This window comes from Pyrus communis, chromosome 9 (assembly GCF_041283825.1).
Source record: "Pyrus communis isolate YQ-2024b chromosome 9, ASM4128382v1, whole genome shotgun sequence".
In the NCBI taxonomy this organism is placed as follows: Eukaryota; Viridiplantae; Streptophyta; class Magnoliopsida; order Rosales; family Rosaceae; genus Pyrus; species Pyrus communis.
Window position 1 is genome coordinate 3413166 of NC_142573.1, and position 11753 is coordinate 3424918.

Consider the following 11753-nt stretch of genomic DNA (forward strand, 5'->3'; position numbering starts at 1 on the left):
TTCGGCTATTTTTTTGTTAAATTAATTTTTTTTAAATAAATATGTAGACTATCGTAAATTAATTTTATGAACATTTTAATCTAAAAAAATTTAAATTTCGATAAATATTGGGTGAAGTCCACTCCGATTTCTGGGCTAAATTTTGGGGGGAATTTGGCTTTGGTTTAGCATTTAGCATTTAGCCCAAATTTTCCCCTTGGGTTGGAGTGGGTTTGGGGGAAAATTTTGAGAGGTAATTTGGCTTTTAGCCTACTATTGGAGTTGGTCTTATGACTACACTTAATTGTTGAAATTAACCATATATGATTCACATGATCATGTATTACTAGATTCAAATATTGTATAATAAGATCGCATGCGTAAACACTTCATTGTTTGCATGAAAGAGTGGACATCTTAACTTAGCTAAGAAGTAAAATTTACTCAAAATATGATCACATATATTTTAATCTAATAATGTATTATCATGTATAAGGTTTTTGAAAAAGAAACATTTCACATCAGATAAAACTAGATCTACCAAATCTCAATTATTATATGAATCAAGAAGTGGAAAGTGCAAATTAGTTAATCCAATGACATGCTTACAAGTGGACGGTGCTAATATAACGAACCAGAGCTATTAACCCACGCAATCATCACCTAACAGAATATTAAAACTGTCAATTTATTTAAAATAATAATTTATCCTGAAAAATAGCTCCAAAATAATTCTTCATATTTACTATTTTATTTATGAAAAATAAATACAAAATAAACGGTAGAGATCAAGTGCAAGCGCGACTACAGAAACCGAGCAAGTATTGCACTCAGCTGGATCCCAATCAGTCAAAGAGTTGACTCATCGAAATCTTAAAGACATGCTGTGTGGATGTGGCAAGCAAATCAAAATTGGTGTTTAACGTAGAGTATTACTCAAATCTAAACTTTTTTTTGTTCCCTTTCACATAACTTTTTTCAGCGAATTTTAACGAAAAACTTCCGGTACTGTTCAGTTTAATGAAAACCACATTTTTACACTAAAAAATCAATTATGATACTATTCACTTTAGGGGTACTATTCACTTTACCTTTTATTTTGTCTTAATCGTTAAAACTCAAAGTTTTCAAACTATTTTCATTAGTTTTTTTTATTTTCTTATGCGACAATACGGTTTGGTACATTGTCATAATATAAGTCATTTGAAATTTTTTTTTTTCAAATATCTAACTATATGCATTATCATTTCATGTAAATTACTTTAAATTAATTTTTAATAAGAAGATTCAAATTTGGATAGAGGAAAGAAACTTACCTTTATGACTATACTTAATTGTTGAAATTAATCACATATGGTATATATTTTTTCCTATGGTCGTGCATTATTAGATCCAGATATTGTACGATAAGATCATATGTGTAAATATTTCATTATTTGAATGAAAAAGTGGACATCATAACTTAGCTAAGAAGTAAAATTTACACGAAATATGATCACATAAATTTTAGTATAATAATGTATTGTCACGTATAAATTCTTCCAAAGAGAAACATTTCACATAAGATGAAACCACATGTACCAAATATCGATTATTATATAAATCAAGAAGTGGAAAGTACATTTTATTAACAGAAACAGAGTGGGGCCCCTGATAATTTGGAAATGGACTTTTATGAGAGAGAGAGAGTGAAGTCTCGTGAAAGGAGATAAGAAGGAAGATACTCCTAAGCTCAGTAGTATCCACATCGCATTGGCAAACAAACGAACGAGTCTCAGTGACTCAGAGAAACTCAGAGACTGACTGTCTTCTTCTTGTTCTGAGAGAGAGAGAGAGAGAGAGAGAGAGAGAGAGAGTGAGAGCATATTACAGTAATGGCAGCTTCCCAATTCTCTGCAACTCGCAGCGGAGCAGAGACAGCGTGGCATTGCAAATCGCAATCCAAACTGATCGATTTCGGTTCCAGGAAGAACAAATCCAAGCTTTTGTTCACAAGGACATTGAATCGGACTCGGTCGTTTTCGTTCTCGGTGAAGAGCGTTCTGGACAAGCCTCACGAGATCAAGAATCCGATCATCGAACAAGGTCCTCCTCCTTATATTCTCTGTTCTTAGATATATATATATATATTAAAAAAAAAAACCATGCTTTGATTGTTCATCACTCGCATTTTGCCTCGTTAGTTTCAGAAAAGGATTGGGAACCACCATCTGGTTGTGATTAATTTACTTGAAAAATGTATTAAAAATCGATTCTTTGTTAGTCTGATGGTCATAATTTGCTATCCGTTTTTCCAATCAAACCCAACTTTTGAGGAGTTTCTGGAAGTGGGGTTTGTTGATTAGATGGCTAAGAGCTTGAAATCATCTGGTTAAGCTGGATTTTTGCTATCTTGAATCGATAGATGGTACGAATTAGCTGATAGGTTCGGATCCTCTTTTTTTATGCTGACATGGTAAATTTGTGGTAGGTTGTTGGAAGGGTTTCGGATCATCCTTATCAAATTCTCAATTTTGATATATATATGAGAGATTGTGCCTTTTTTCGTATGTTCTAATGTAATGACTCCAGATATTGTGTTGTACTCAATTTAGCACTTTGCATTTTTTTACTTAGATGCTGCAAGCGAATTCAGCTCATTCACACCTGATGCTGCCTCCATCGCTTCGAGCATCAAATACCACGCAGAATTCACCCCGTTGTTTTCTCCGGAGAAATTTGAGCTTCCAAAGGCCTTCTTTGCAACTGCACAAAGTGTTCGTGATGCGCTCATTGTTAACTGGAATGCAACAAATAATCATTATGAAAAATTGAACGCAAAGCAGGCATACTATTTGTCAATGGAATTTCTACAGGTTCGTTATGAACTCCCTGAATTCGTTCCCCACAAGTGTGGATGTACACTTCTGTTACTTATAGCTTGCAATATGCTTCATTTCATAGTGTTCTGTTTTTGTAGGGTAGAGCGCTGTTAAATGCCATTGGTAATTTAGAGCTTGATGGTGCATATGCGGAAGCTTTAAGCAAGCTTGGACACAAATTAGAAAATGTTGCTAACCAGGTGAGGGTCCAGTCTTTACCTTTTCATCAAAATTTAGTTATGATCATTCATAATTTTAATATTGCATTATAAGCAACCGGTCACTTCTATAAATTTTGCTTAAAGTGTGTGTGTTTGTCTTTTTCGGCATGTTTTGTGTCCGTGTGTTTGTACAACTAGCTTATATAGATGATTTGATTACAGGAGCCGGATGCTGCACTTGGAAACGGAGGTCTTGGTCGGCTTGCCTCTTGCTTCTTGGACTCTTTGGCAACGTTAAATTATCCAGCATGGGGTTATGGGCTTCGGTACAAGTATGGCTTATTTAAGCAGCTGATTACTAAAGATGGTCAAGAAGAAGTTGCTGAGGATTGGCTTGAGGTATGCATGCTTTATGTGTTCATCTTTCGTTTCAACTACTTCATTGTCTTTAAAGGTTTTTGGTGAAATCTTTATGCCTTATTATTTGTTGAATCTTGCAGATGGGAAATCCCTGGGAGATTGTGAGAAATGACGTCTCCTATCCCGTCAAATTTTATGGCAAGATTGTTACTGGTTCGGATGGAAAACAACATTGGATTGGAGGAGAAGACATAGATGCTGTTGCTTATGATGTTCCAATACCAGGATACAAAACTAAAACCACAATCAACTTGCGGCTTTGGTCAACGAAAGCTTCATCACAGAACTTTGATTTATATGCTTTTAATTCTGGAGATCACACGAAAGCATCTGAAGCTTTAGCAAATGCTGAAAAGGTTGCTTATTGTCTCCTTTCCTTTCTGTTTTCTTTCTTTTCCAATTTCCAATTTGATCAGAAAATACAGACTTCGGGTTTTCTGATGTCTTATTTTTCTTTTATTAGTTATTTGGTGTGAAGGGGGCACTTGCTGCATTCTTTTAAAGAACTTATATTTAATATATATGTGTTCCAGCGGAAATCTCTACTTATCAGGCATATTCTTAGTGACCAGTTATCGTCTGCTTTCGGGTTTCTTTTGTTATGTTGCTATTTTAACCACATATGGTTCAATAGGTAAAATAGCTGTTTGTTTAATGATTAACAGATTTGCTACGTACTTTATCCTGGGGATGAATCAATGGAGGGCAAGACACTTCGTTTGAAGCAACAATATACTTTATGTTCTGCTTCTCTCCAAGATATTGTTGCGCGTTTTGAGAGAAGATCTGGAGCAAATGTCAAATGGGAAGAGTTCCCCGAGAAGGTGGCAGTGCAGATGAATGATACTCATCCAACTCTCTGCATTCCTGAACTGATGAGAATTTTGATTGATTTGAAGGGTTTGGACTGGAAGGAGGCCTGGAGTATTACTCAAAGGTAACACCTTTTGTGATTCGTGGGAATACTTGTTAGTTCATTCTTAACCGTAGCAACTTCTTTTCCCTTACATCCTGTCACATGTGTTCTAGGACGGTTGCATATACAAACCATACTGTTCTACCTGAGGCCTTGGAGAAATGGAGTCTGGAACTTATGGAGAAGCTGCTTCCTCGACATGTTCAGATCATACAGATGATAGATGAGGAGGTAATGCTGGATTATGTACAAAAGTTAAACGGTTCATACCTTTGGAGTTTATAAAATTTACTGATTCCTTGCATTTGCATATTCTGCAGCTCATTCAGACCATAATTTCGGAATATGGCACAGCAGATTATGATTTATTAGAGAAGAAACTTAAGGAGATGAGAATATTAGAAAATGTTGACTTGCCTGCCAAATTTGCGGATTTAATTGTTAAACCCAAAAAGAGTTCCACTGCTGTCTCGAGTGAAGAAATTGAAGAGTCAGAAGAGGAAGATGAATCTGCTGATGCCGAAAAGAGTTCCACTGCTGTCCTGAGTGAAGAAATTGAAGAGTCAGAAGAGGAAGATGAATCTGCTGATGCCGAAAAGAGTTCCACTGCTGTCCTGAGTGAAGAAATTGAAGAGTCAGAAGAGAAAGATGAATCTGCTGATGCTGAAAGGAGTTCCACTGCTGTCCTGAGTGAAGAAATTGAAGAGTCAGAAGAGGAAGATGAATCTGCTGATGAAGAAAAAGTACCTGTGAAGAAACGCAAAGAGGAAAAAAAGAAAAAGGTTGTTGTGGAACCACCGAAGTTAGTACGTATGGCAAATCTCTGTGTTGTGGGTGGTCACGCAGTAAATGGCGTTGCTGAAATACACAGTGAAATAGTGAAAGATGAAGTATTTAATTCATTTTATAAGGTAAGCCTTGACAGTTTTAGTAAAGACGAGGTTCTTTCAATGTTGAAAAATTGCTCTTATTATTGATCTCTAACCTGCAATTTTGGCAGTTGTGGCCTAATAAATTTCAAAACAAAACAAATGGGGTGACACCAAGAAGATGGATCCGCTTCTGTAATCCAGATTTAAGTAACATTATAAAAAAGTGGATTGGCACGGAAGACTGGGTCTTAAATACTGAAAAACTGGCCGAATTACGAAAGGTAAAACTCACAAGACTGAATTACTTAAAGATTATGTTGACTTTTACATAATTTTTGGAGTATCGTTGTTATGGCCATATACTTATCTCAGTTATTTGGTTTTGTGATAGTTTGCTGACAATCAGGATCTCCAAACCCAATGGAGGGAAGCAAAAAGGAACAACAAGTTGAAAGTTGTGTCATTGATCAAAGAAAGAACGGGATATTCTGTCAACCCGGATGCAATGTTTGATATACAGGTAATTTCTATGCATTCAAATCTCCTTCAATTGTATATTAAATAGATAGAATCCCGCAAAGCCAACTTTGTGCATAGTTGGTTTATTCACTGCACAAAATTTCCTTGTGTTTCTCATCATGCCTCGATCAAAGTTTTGTCTTCTTATTGGAATGTTTCTTTCAGGTGAAGCGCATTCATGAATACAAGCGACAACTGATGAATATTATGGGAATTGTTTACCGCTACAAGAAAATGAAAGAAATGAGTGCTTCAGGAAGGAAATCAAAGTTTGTTCCACGTGTTTGTATGTTTGGAGGGAAAGCATTTTCTACGTATGTGCAAGCCAAGAGAATTGTGAAATTTATCACAGATGTAGGGGCAACCATTAATCATGATCCTAGTATCGGTGATCTACTGAAGGTATGGAGATCTTTGGTGTTAATAGGGTTCTTGCACTGACAACTTGATAAAACAAGCGATTTTGCAATGTTTTATTGACTTACAGTTAATATAAGTTGGCTCTGTAAAAGAACCAACACATGGAATATCTTTATGTGTGTGTATTTTAGATTGGCTGTAAATTCATCTGCATTACTGACCCACTAATTTATAAAATTGATTGTTATATTAGGTTGTCTTCGTCCCCGATTACAATGTCAGTGTTGCTGAACAGTTAATTCCTGCAAGTGAGCTCTCACAGCACATCAGGTAATTCAGTTTTATCTGTCATGATTCACTTTTTCGCAGGCCACATGATTTTTCTGTCTGTGAGTGGTAAATGGAGAAATATAAGCAGGAATTGGTTTTAAACTTTTTCCGCTGCTTAGGTTTTTAGCAATAATTGATATTTTAGTAAGAAAAAAATGGGTTTGGCTTGGTTTGCGAGAATAATCAAGAGTCAAATTCAAGCAGATTAGCTGGGGAAGGTATAGTTTTTGCCGTATCCCACTTGAAGTGCATCAATAAACTTGTAACTTGTAGACTAGACAGTTCAGAGCATTGTGTATTAAACTAAAAATCTAGGTGAGCCTTCCTTGTGTTGGATAATATATCATGGGATCTATGTTTTATGGAACCCGTACAAGGCGCTACAATATACTAATGTATACACTCACAAACCAACCCTTATGTTGTATTGGCCTCTTGTTAATTGTTATTTATTTGTAGTACCGCGGGTATGGAAGCCAGTGGAACCAGCAACATGAAGTTTGCAATGAATGGCTGCATCCTCATTGGGACTCTAGACGGTGCCAATGTTGAGATAAGAGAAGAGGTTGGGGAAGACAACTTTTTCCTCTTTGGTGCTAAAGCTCACGAGATTGCTGGGCTGAGAAAAGAACGAGCTGAGGGAAAGGTTAGTCTCGATAACCAAATTATTGCTTTTGTGCCTGTGCTTTCAAGTTTTTCGTAAGACTGATCCATTGAAAATGCTTCAAAGCACAGAAAATATTTCTTTCTTTATCAGATGCGTCTCTAATGAAAATTTGATGCCTCTCTTGAATCCTTTATGCAGTTTGTTCCGGACCCACGTTTTGAAGAAGTCAAGGAATTTGTCAAAAGCGGTGTTTTTGGGTCGTACAGTTATGACGAACTGATTGGATCCCTGGAAGGAAATGAAGGATTTGGCCAGGCAGATTATTTCCTTGTGGGCAAGGACTTCCCCAGTTACATAGAATGTCAAGAGAAGGTCGATGAAGCATATCGAGACCAAAAGGTGAGTTCTCCATGCATGCATTCCCTTGTTTGCTGCTACATGCTACACATTTCTCCTCGATATTGATACATTGCTGGCATACATTCCCACTGCTTAATTTCATTGTACTTTACATTCCCAAGCAATATTTTGAGATTCGCGGCTAATGCTTTTACCTGATGTTTGTTGGGAGCAGAGATGGACAAGAATGTCGATCCTGAACACAGCAGGCTCGTACAAGTTTAGCAGTGACAGGACCATTCACGAATATGCTAAGGACATATGGAACATCAACCCCGTCGAGCTGCCTTAGAAGTTTTCTTCTTGGAACCAAACACGGTCTTACCACGTCGTTGTGATGACCCCCCCGGCTTTTATTGTTCCCCTCCCTCTCTCTTTCTTATGTGAATAAAATGCTCGGAATAAAAGGGCAGCGTTTGGTTGCTACACTAGTATAGTAAGTGCTCGGAAAAAAGTGGTTATTTGAAATAAGCCCCACCATCTCGTATGTATGGTGGATATTCCGAACAAAGGCAGTGAGGCACCATCTATATTTATCGTTTGGTTCAGTAAAGGTTTAGTTTTTTTCTGTTCTCAAATAGCCAAATTAATGAGGGTTATCACATTCCACCCCATTTACTTACAACGTATCTTCAGTGTGAAACTTTCATGATCGAAACCGTTCAGTCTCTTAATCTTGATCATCTTTACGGAAAATCATCGGATATCGCTAGTCATCTAAATGTGTGAAATAAATCAATTGTTCATTGTGAATATGCTACTTGGTACTTATACTGTTGATTTATTTGATACATTTAGATAACTAAACAATACTCGATTCGAATGATTTATTGTAGAGATGATTTTCAAATGAAAATTTAGAGACTGAACATTTTCGATTATAAAAAATTTTACGGTAAAAATACGTTATTTGCAAGTAGAAAAAAAATCAGCTCTCTAAGATTATGGGCAGGTAGAGAGAACAACACTCTTCACATCTTAAGATGTCTTTTTTTTAGTGGGCATTGCAAGCACATGGCCAGAAGAGCACATAGATCGATTCAAGTAGTGATCCCATCCACCCTCACATGATGTTTAATTTTGTTCTGCACATATATATGGCACAAATTATTTTGCATATTCAATTCTTGTGTGTGCATCACTGCAACAAAACATGCTACCCTTAATTAAAGCAAAATTTAGCTCCCGTGACAATATGAATACGTCCTGAATCACTTGTAAATGTTCGTATTTAATACATGTTTATATCCTATAAAACCCGCACCCGTAAAGTTTACTGCAAGCCAAACTTACAAGTCAAAGATTGTAGTTCTTAAAGCCTTGAGGATGTAAACGGATATTGAGTTTGAAATGCACTTTAAAGTTGTGCGGTTGGAGTGTTTTGGATCAAGGCAAGGGCATCTTTTCATACTTGCAAAAGAAGATTGATACGTAGAGGGAAAGAAGTAAACAATATGTATGTTATGGTTTATCACGTATTCGGTATGACTGTCTGACTGGACTAATTCGTACCGAGTAAGACTATAAAATTTGGTTAGAACCAAAATATAAGGTGTTCCTATATTTTTTGAGAGGTACCCTACAAATGACATGGACGGACATCTTACACAAGTTTTAAAAAGGTCCCCAGATGAGGTGTTCTGTTCAAACTTTACGGAATTAAAAGCAAAAGAATGGAAAAAAGAAGGGGAAAAAAGTTAACATTTCTGAGGACCGAAATGTATCGCTGAGATTCAAGTGCTGGGCTGCTACCTTAAAGTCATAAGCAGTAAACAGAAGCTTTACCGACAGAAACTCCCAAAGCTGCTTTTGATGGAATCACTTCTCAGTTGGGCATCAGTCCCATCAACATCTCTTGCTTATGTTCATTTCCAAGCCACCAGGACTTGAATTCAACATCACCATTTTCGACTGGACGGCTAAGATCAAATGCATCGCAGATGTTGGAAATCTGCTGCTTCAGCACTCTGGACTCTTGTGCACCTCTCTCGGGGTCTTTGTCGAAATGAACTCTCTTGTGGCCACCCAAGGCTTGGCCTGTTGCAAACACCTTCAAGCAGATGGAGCACTTGTGACCCTTATTCTCAATTACTCTTTCCGTCTCCCCTTCTGCTGCTGAATTATCACTGCATTCAAGCTTGGCAATCGGAATTCTATCTTCATGATCCTCATTTTTTACGGCAGAACTATTGCTGGTTGATTTGTGAACTCTTTGGTGAGCTCCAAGTGCCTGATACGTCCTGAAAACCTTGTTGCAAATCCTGCACTTGTGCTCTCTTTTCTTCTGGGAATCAGCAAAGACTTCAGATTCAGTAGCATATAACATGGATTTATTGTTCAAACCCAACTTCTTTGATCCGAATGCAGCTACATCCAATTCTACTTCCTCGATAATATCCACATTCATTTCCACTTCAGTATCACACAGCCCAAATGCAGATTGCCCATCCGGTCTAGGCCTCTTATAACCCGCACCCCTGGAGAACCTGTCTGCCATTTCGACATTCTTTTCCTCATCACTCAGAAACCAAGAACCGTTTTCGCTAAACTCAAATACTTTCTTCTCATCAGAGACATTCTTACAATCAGAAATGCAATCAACCAATTTCACAGTATCGTCACAAACATCACAACCAGAAACACCACCCTTCTTTCCCATGATCCAATTCTTTTGACTTGGTGATTGAACTTCCAATGACAACGAATTGTTATCCGAAGACTCGGTCACCGAACTAATTCGACCCAAATTGCTTCCACTACCAGATATGATCATCAAACAAATAGCCCCCTCTACTACTTCTTCCCCGAATTCAGTAACATACTTAGATTCATTCACACTAAAACTAGAAAAAGAACAGCTTGAATTAGTATTCTTGTACCTCAATCTTTTCGATCTTTTCCTCCGAATCAGCCCCATTGTCTCACTGCTGTACTGACAGGAATCCACAGAAAGCATCTTGCTTGAAGAAACAGTCTCCAATCTATCAGTTCCCCTAATCCTTTCCGAGTGGCATCTGCTATGAGTAGCTAAAGCTCTCAACGATTCAAACCCTTTACAGCAAACTTCGCAAGACCGCGTTTCCTTCCTCTCCCTCCCCGAGTGATGCCTCATGTGCCCGAACATCGCCCTCATCGAATCAAACCCTTTGCCACAAACCCTGCACCTGCAGACGGTCTCATTTTCTTCCCCTGCAGAAGCTTTAAACTTCGAGTCCCCTGAAAACTTCCAGGACTTTTTCGGGTTCCTTCGTAATCCATAACCAGCGTGATCATCGTCTTCAACCTCAAAATCCACCCTGCACATTTCGATCTTTTTCTCTGTTTTAGCAGATTTTCTTGCTCCATGGCACCTCATGTGACCTCCCAAGACTCTGCCGCTCACAAAACTCTTTTTGCAGAGCTTGCACACATGCTCCATCATCTTAACCAGAAAAGCAAACGAACCCAGATCCCAGAACCGAGAAGGAATCCAATTTTCCGAGAAAGTTTGAATCTTTCCACCGCATTCGAGGAAAAAATTGCTGAAGGAGCTCAAGAAACAGAGGATGCTGAAAACCCAGATCAGAGACGAAGCTTTCTTGCTTTTTTCAAAAGTGCTGGAGAAGAAGCACTTTTGGGTTTTGTAGAATTTGTGGGCAAAAACAAGATATGGGTCCCTAATCAAAACCTCTCCGTCTCTCTTGGGGAAGAAACGACTCAGATTTCAGAGTTTTGGTTTGAGCACAAAGGTCTCTCTCCTCTCTCTCTCTCTCTCTCTCATGTGGTGCTTGAAGACATGTAAATGTGGAAGCCAAAAAGCAAAGCAATATTTCTGTAACTGCAGCACTGACTGAGTGAGAGGACTGCTTTCCCAGTAGTGGGCAAGACTAGACACAACGAAAACGAAATAGATGTTTAATGTTGGGATCTTTCTAGCACTAATCTCTCTCTCTCTCTAGATTTTCTCTCTCTAAATGTTTGTTGTTGGGAGCTTATGCCTCATTTGGCAATAGAGAAAAAGAAACCAAATCCTTGCATGAAAGCAAAGCTATAGTCCCAGACTCCGACTTTTGTCCCACTTGCTCGTCTACATCAAACCACCAACTCTGCTATTGCTACCACCATGATCACTCGCATTTTGTCATTTTTGTAATTAACATATGAAATATGTGTGTTTATGTCGACTTGCCGGATCACGGCACCGTAGACACAGACAAGCAAACAATCATGTATCCAGGTTGGATGGATAACGTCGTTCAAAATGGTGGATTTAAATTCGGAAAGTTAGATAGATATGAATTTTTTTAATTTATTACGGAAAATTATTTTTTTCTTTAAATATTATAATAT

The 11753-nt window shown here is 37.8% G+C and overlaps 2 protein-coding genes across 2 annotated transcripts; one reads left to right on the plus strand and one right to left on the minus strand.

Moving 5' to 3' along the window:
• Positions 1 to 1608: 1608 nt before the first annotated feature.
• On the plus strand, positions 1609 to 7992 carry LOC137739022 (alpha-1,4 glucan phosphorylase L isozyme, chloroplastic/amyloplastic). The gene is made up of 15 exons (XM_088699807.1): positions 1609 to 2064; positions 2596 to 2834; positions 2939 to 3040; positions 3224 to 3400; positions 3502 to 3777; positions 4087 to 4358; positions 4451 to 4568; positions 4658 to 5248; positions 5338 to 5490; positions 5601 to 5729; positions 5894 to 6130; positions 6342 to 6418; positions 6878 to 7064; positions 7224 to 7424; positions 7600 to 7992. Exons 1-15 carry the CDS (start codon positions 1854 to 1856, stop codon positions 7714 to 7716), a joined length of 3087 nt encoding a protein of 1028 aa, XP_088555933.1. The 5' UTR covers positions 1609 to 1853; the 3' UTR covers positions 7717 to 7992.
• Positions 7993 to 8953: 961 nt separating this feature from the next.
• LOC137739364 (uncharacterized) lies at positions 8954 to 11421 on the minus strand. Its single transcript, XM_068478927.2, has one exon. It carries the CDS (start codon positions 10843 to 10845, stop codon positions 9250 to 9252), a length of 1596 nt encoding a protein of 531 aa, XP_068335028.2. The 5' UTR covers positions 10846 to 11421; the 3' UTR covers positions 8954 to 9249.
• Positions 11422 to 11753: the final 332 nt, after the last annotated feature.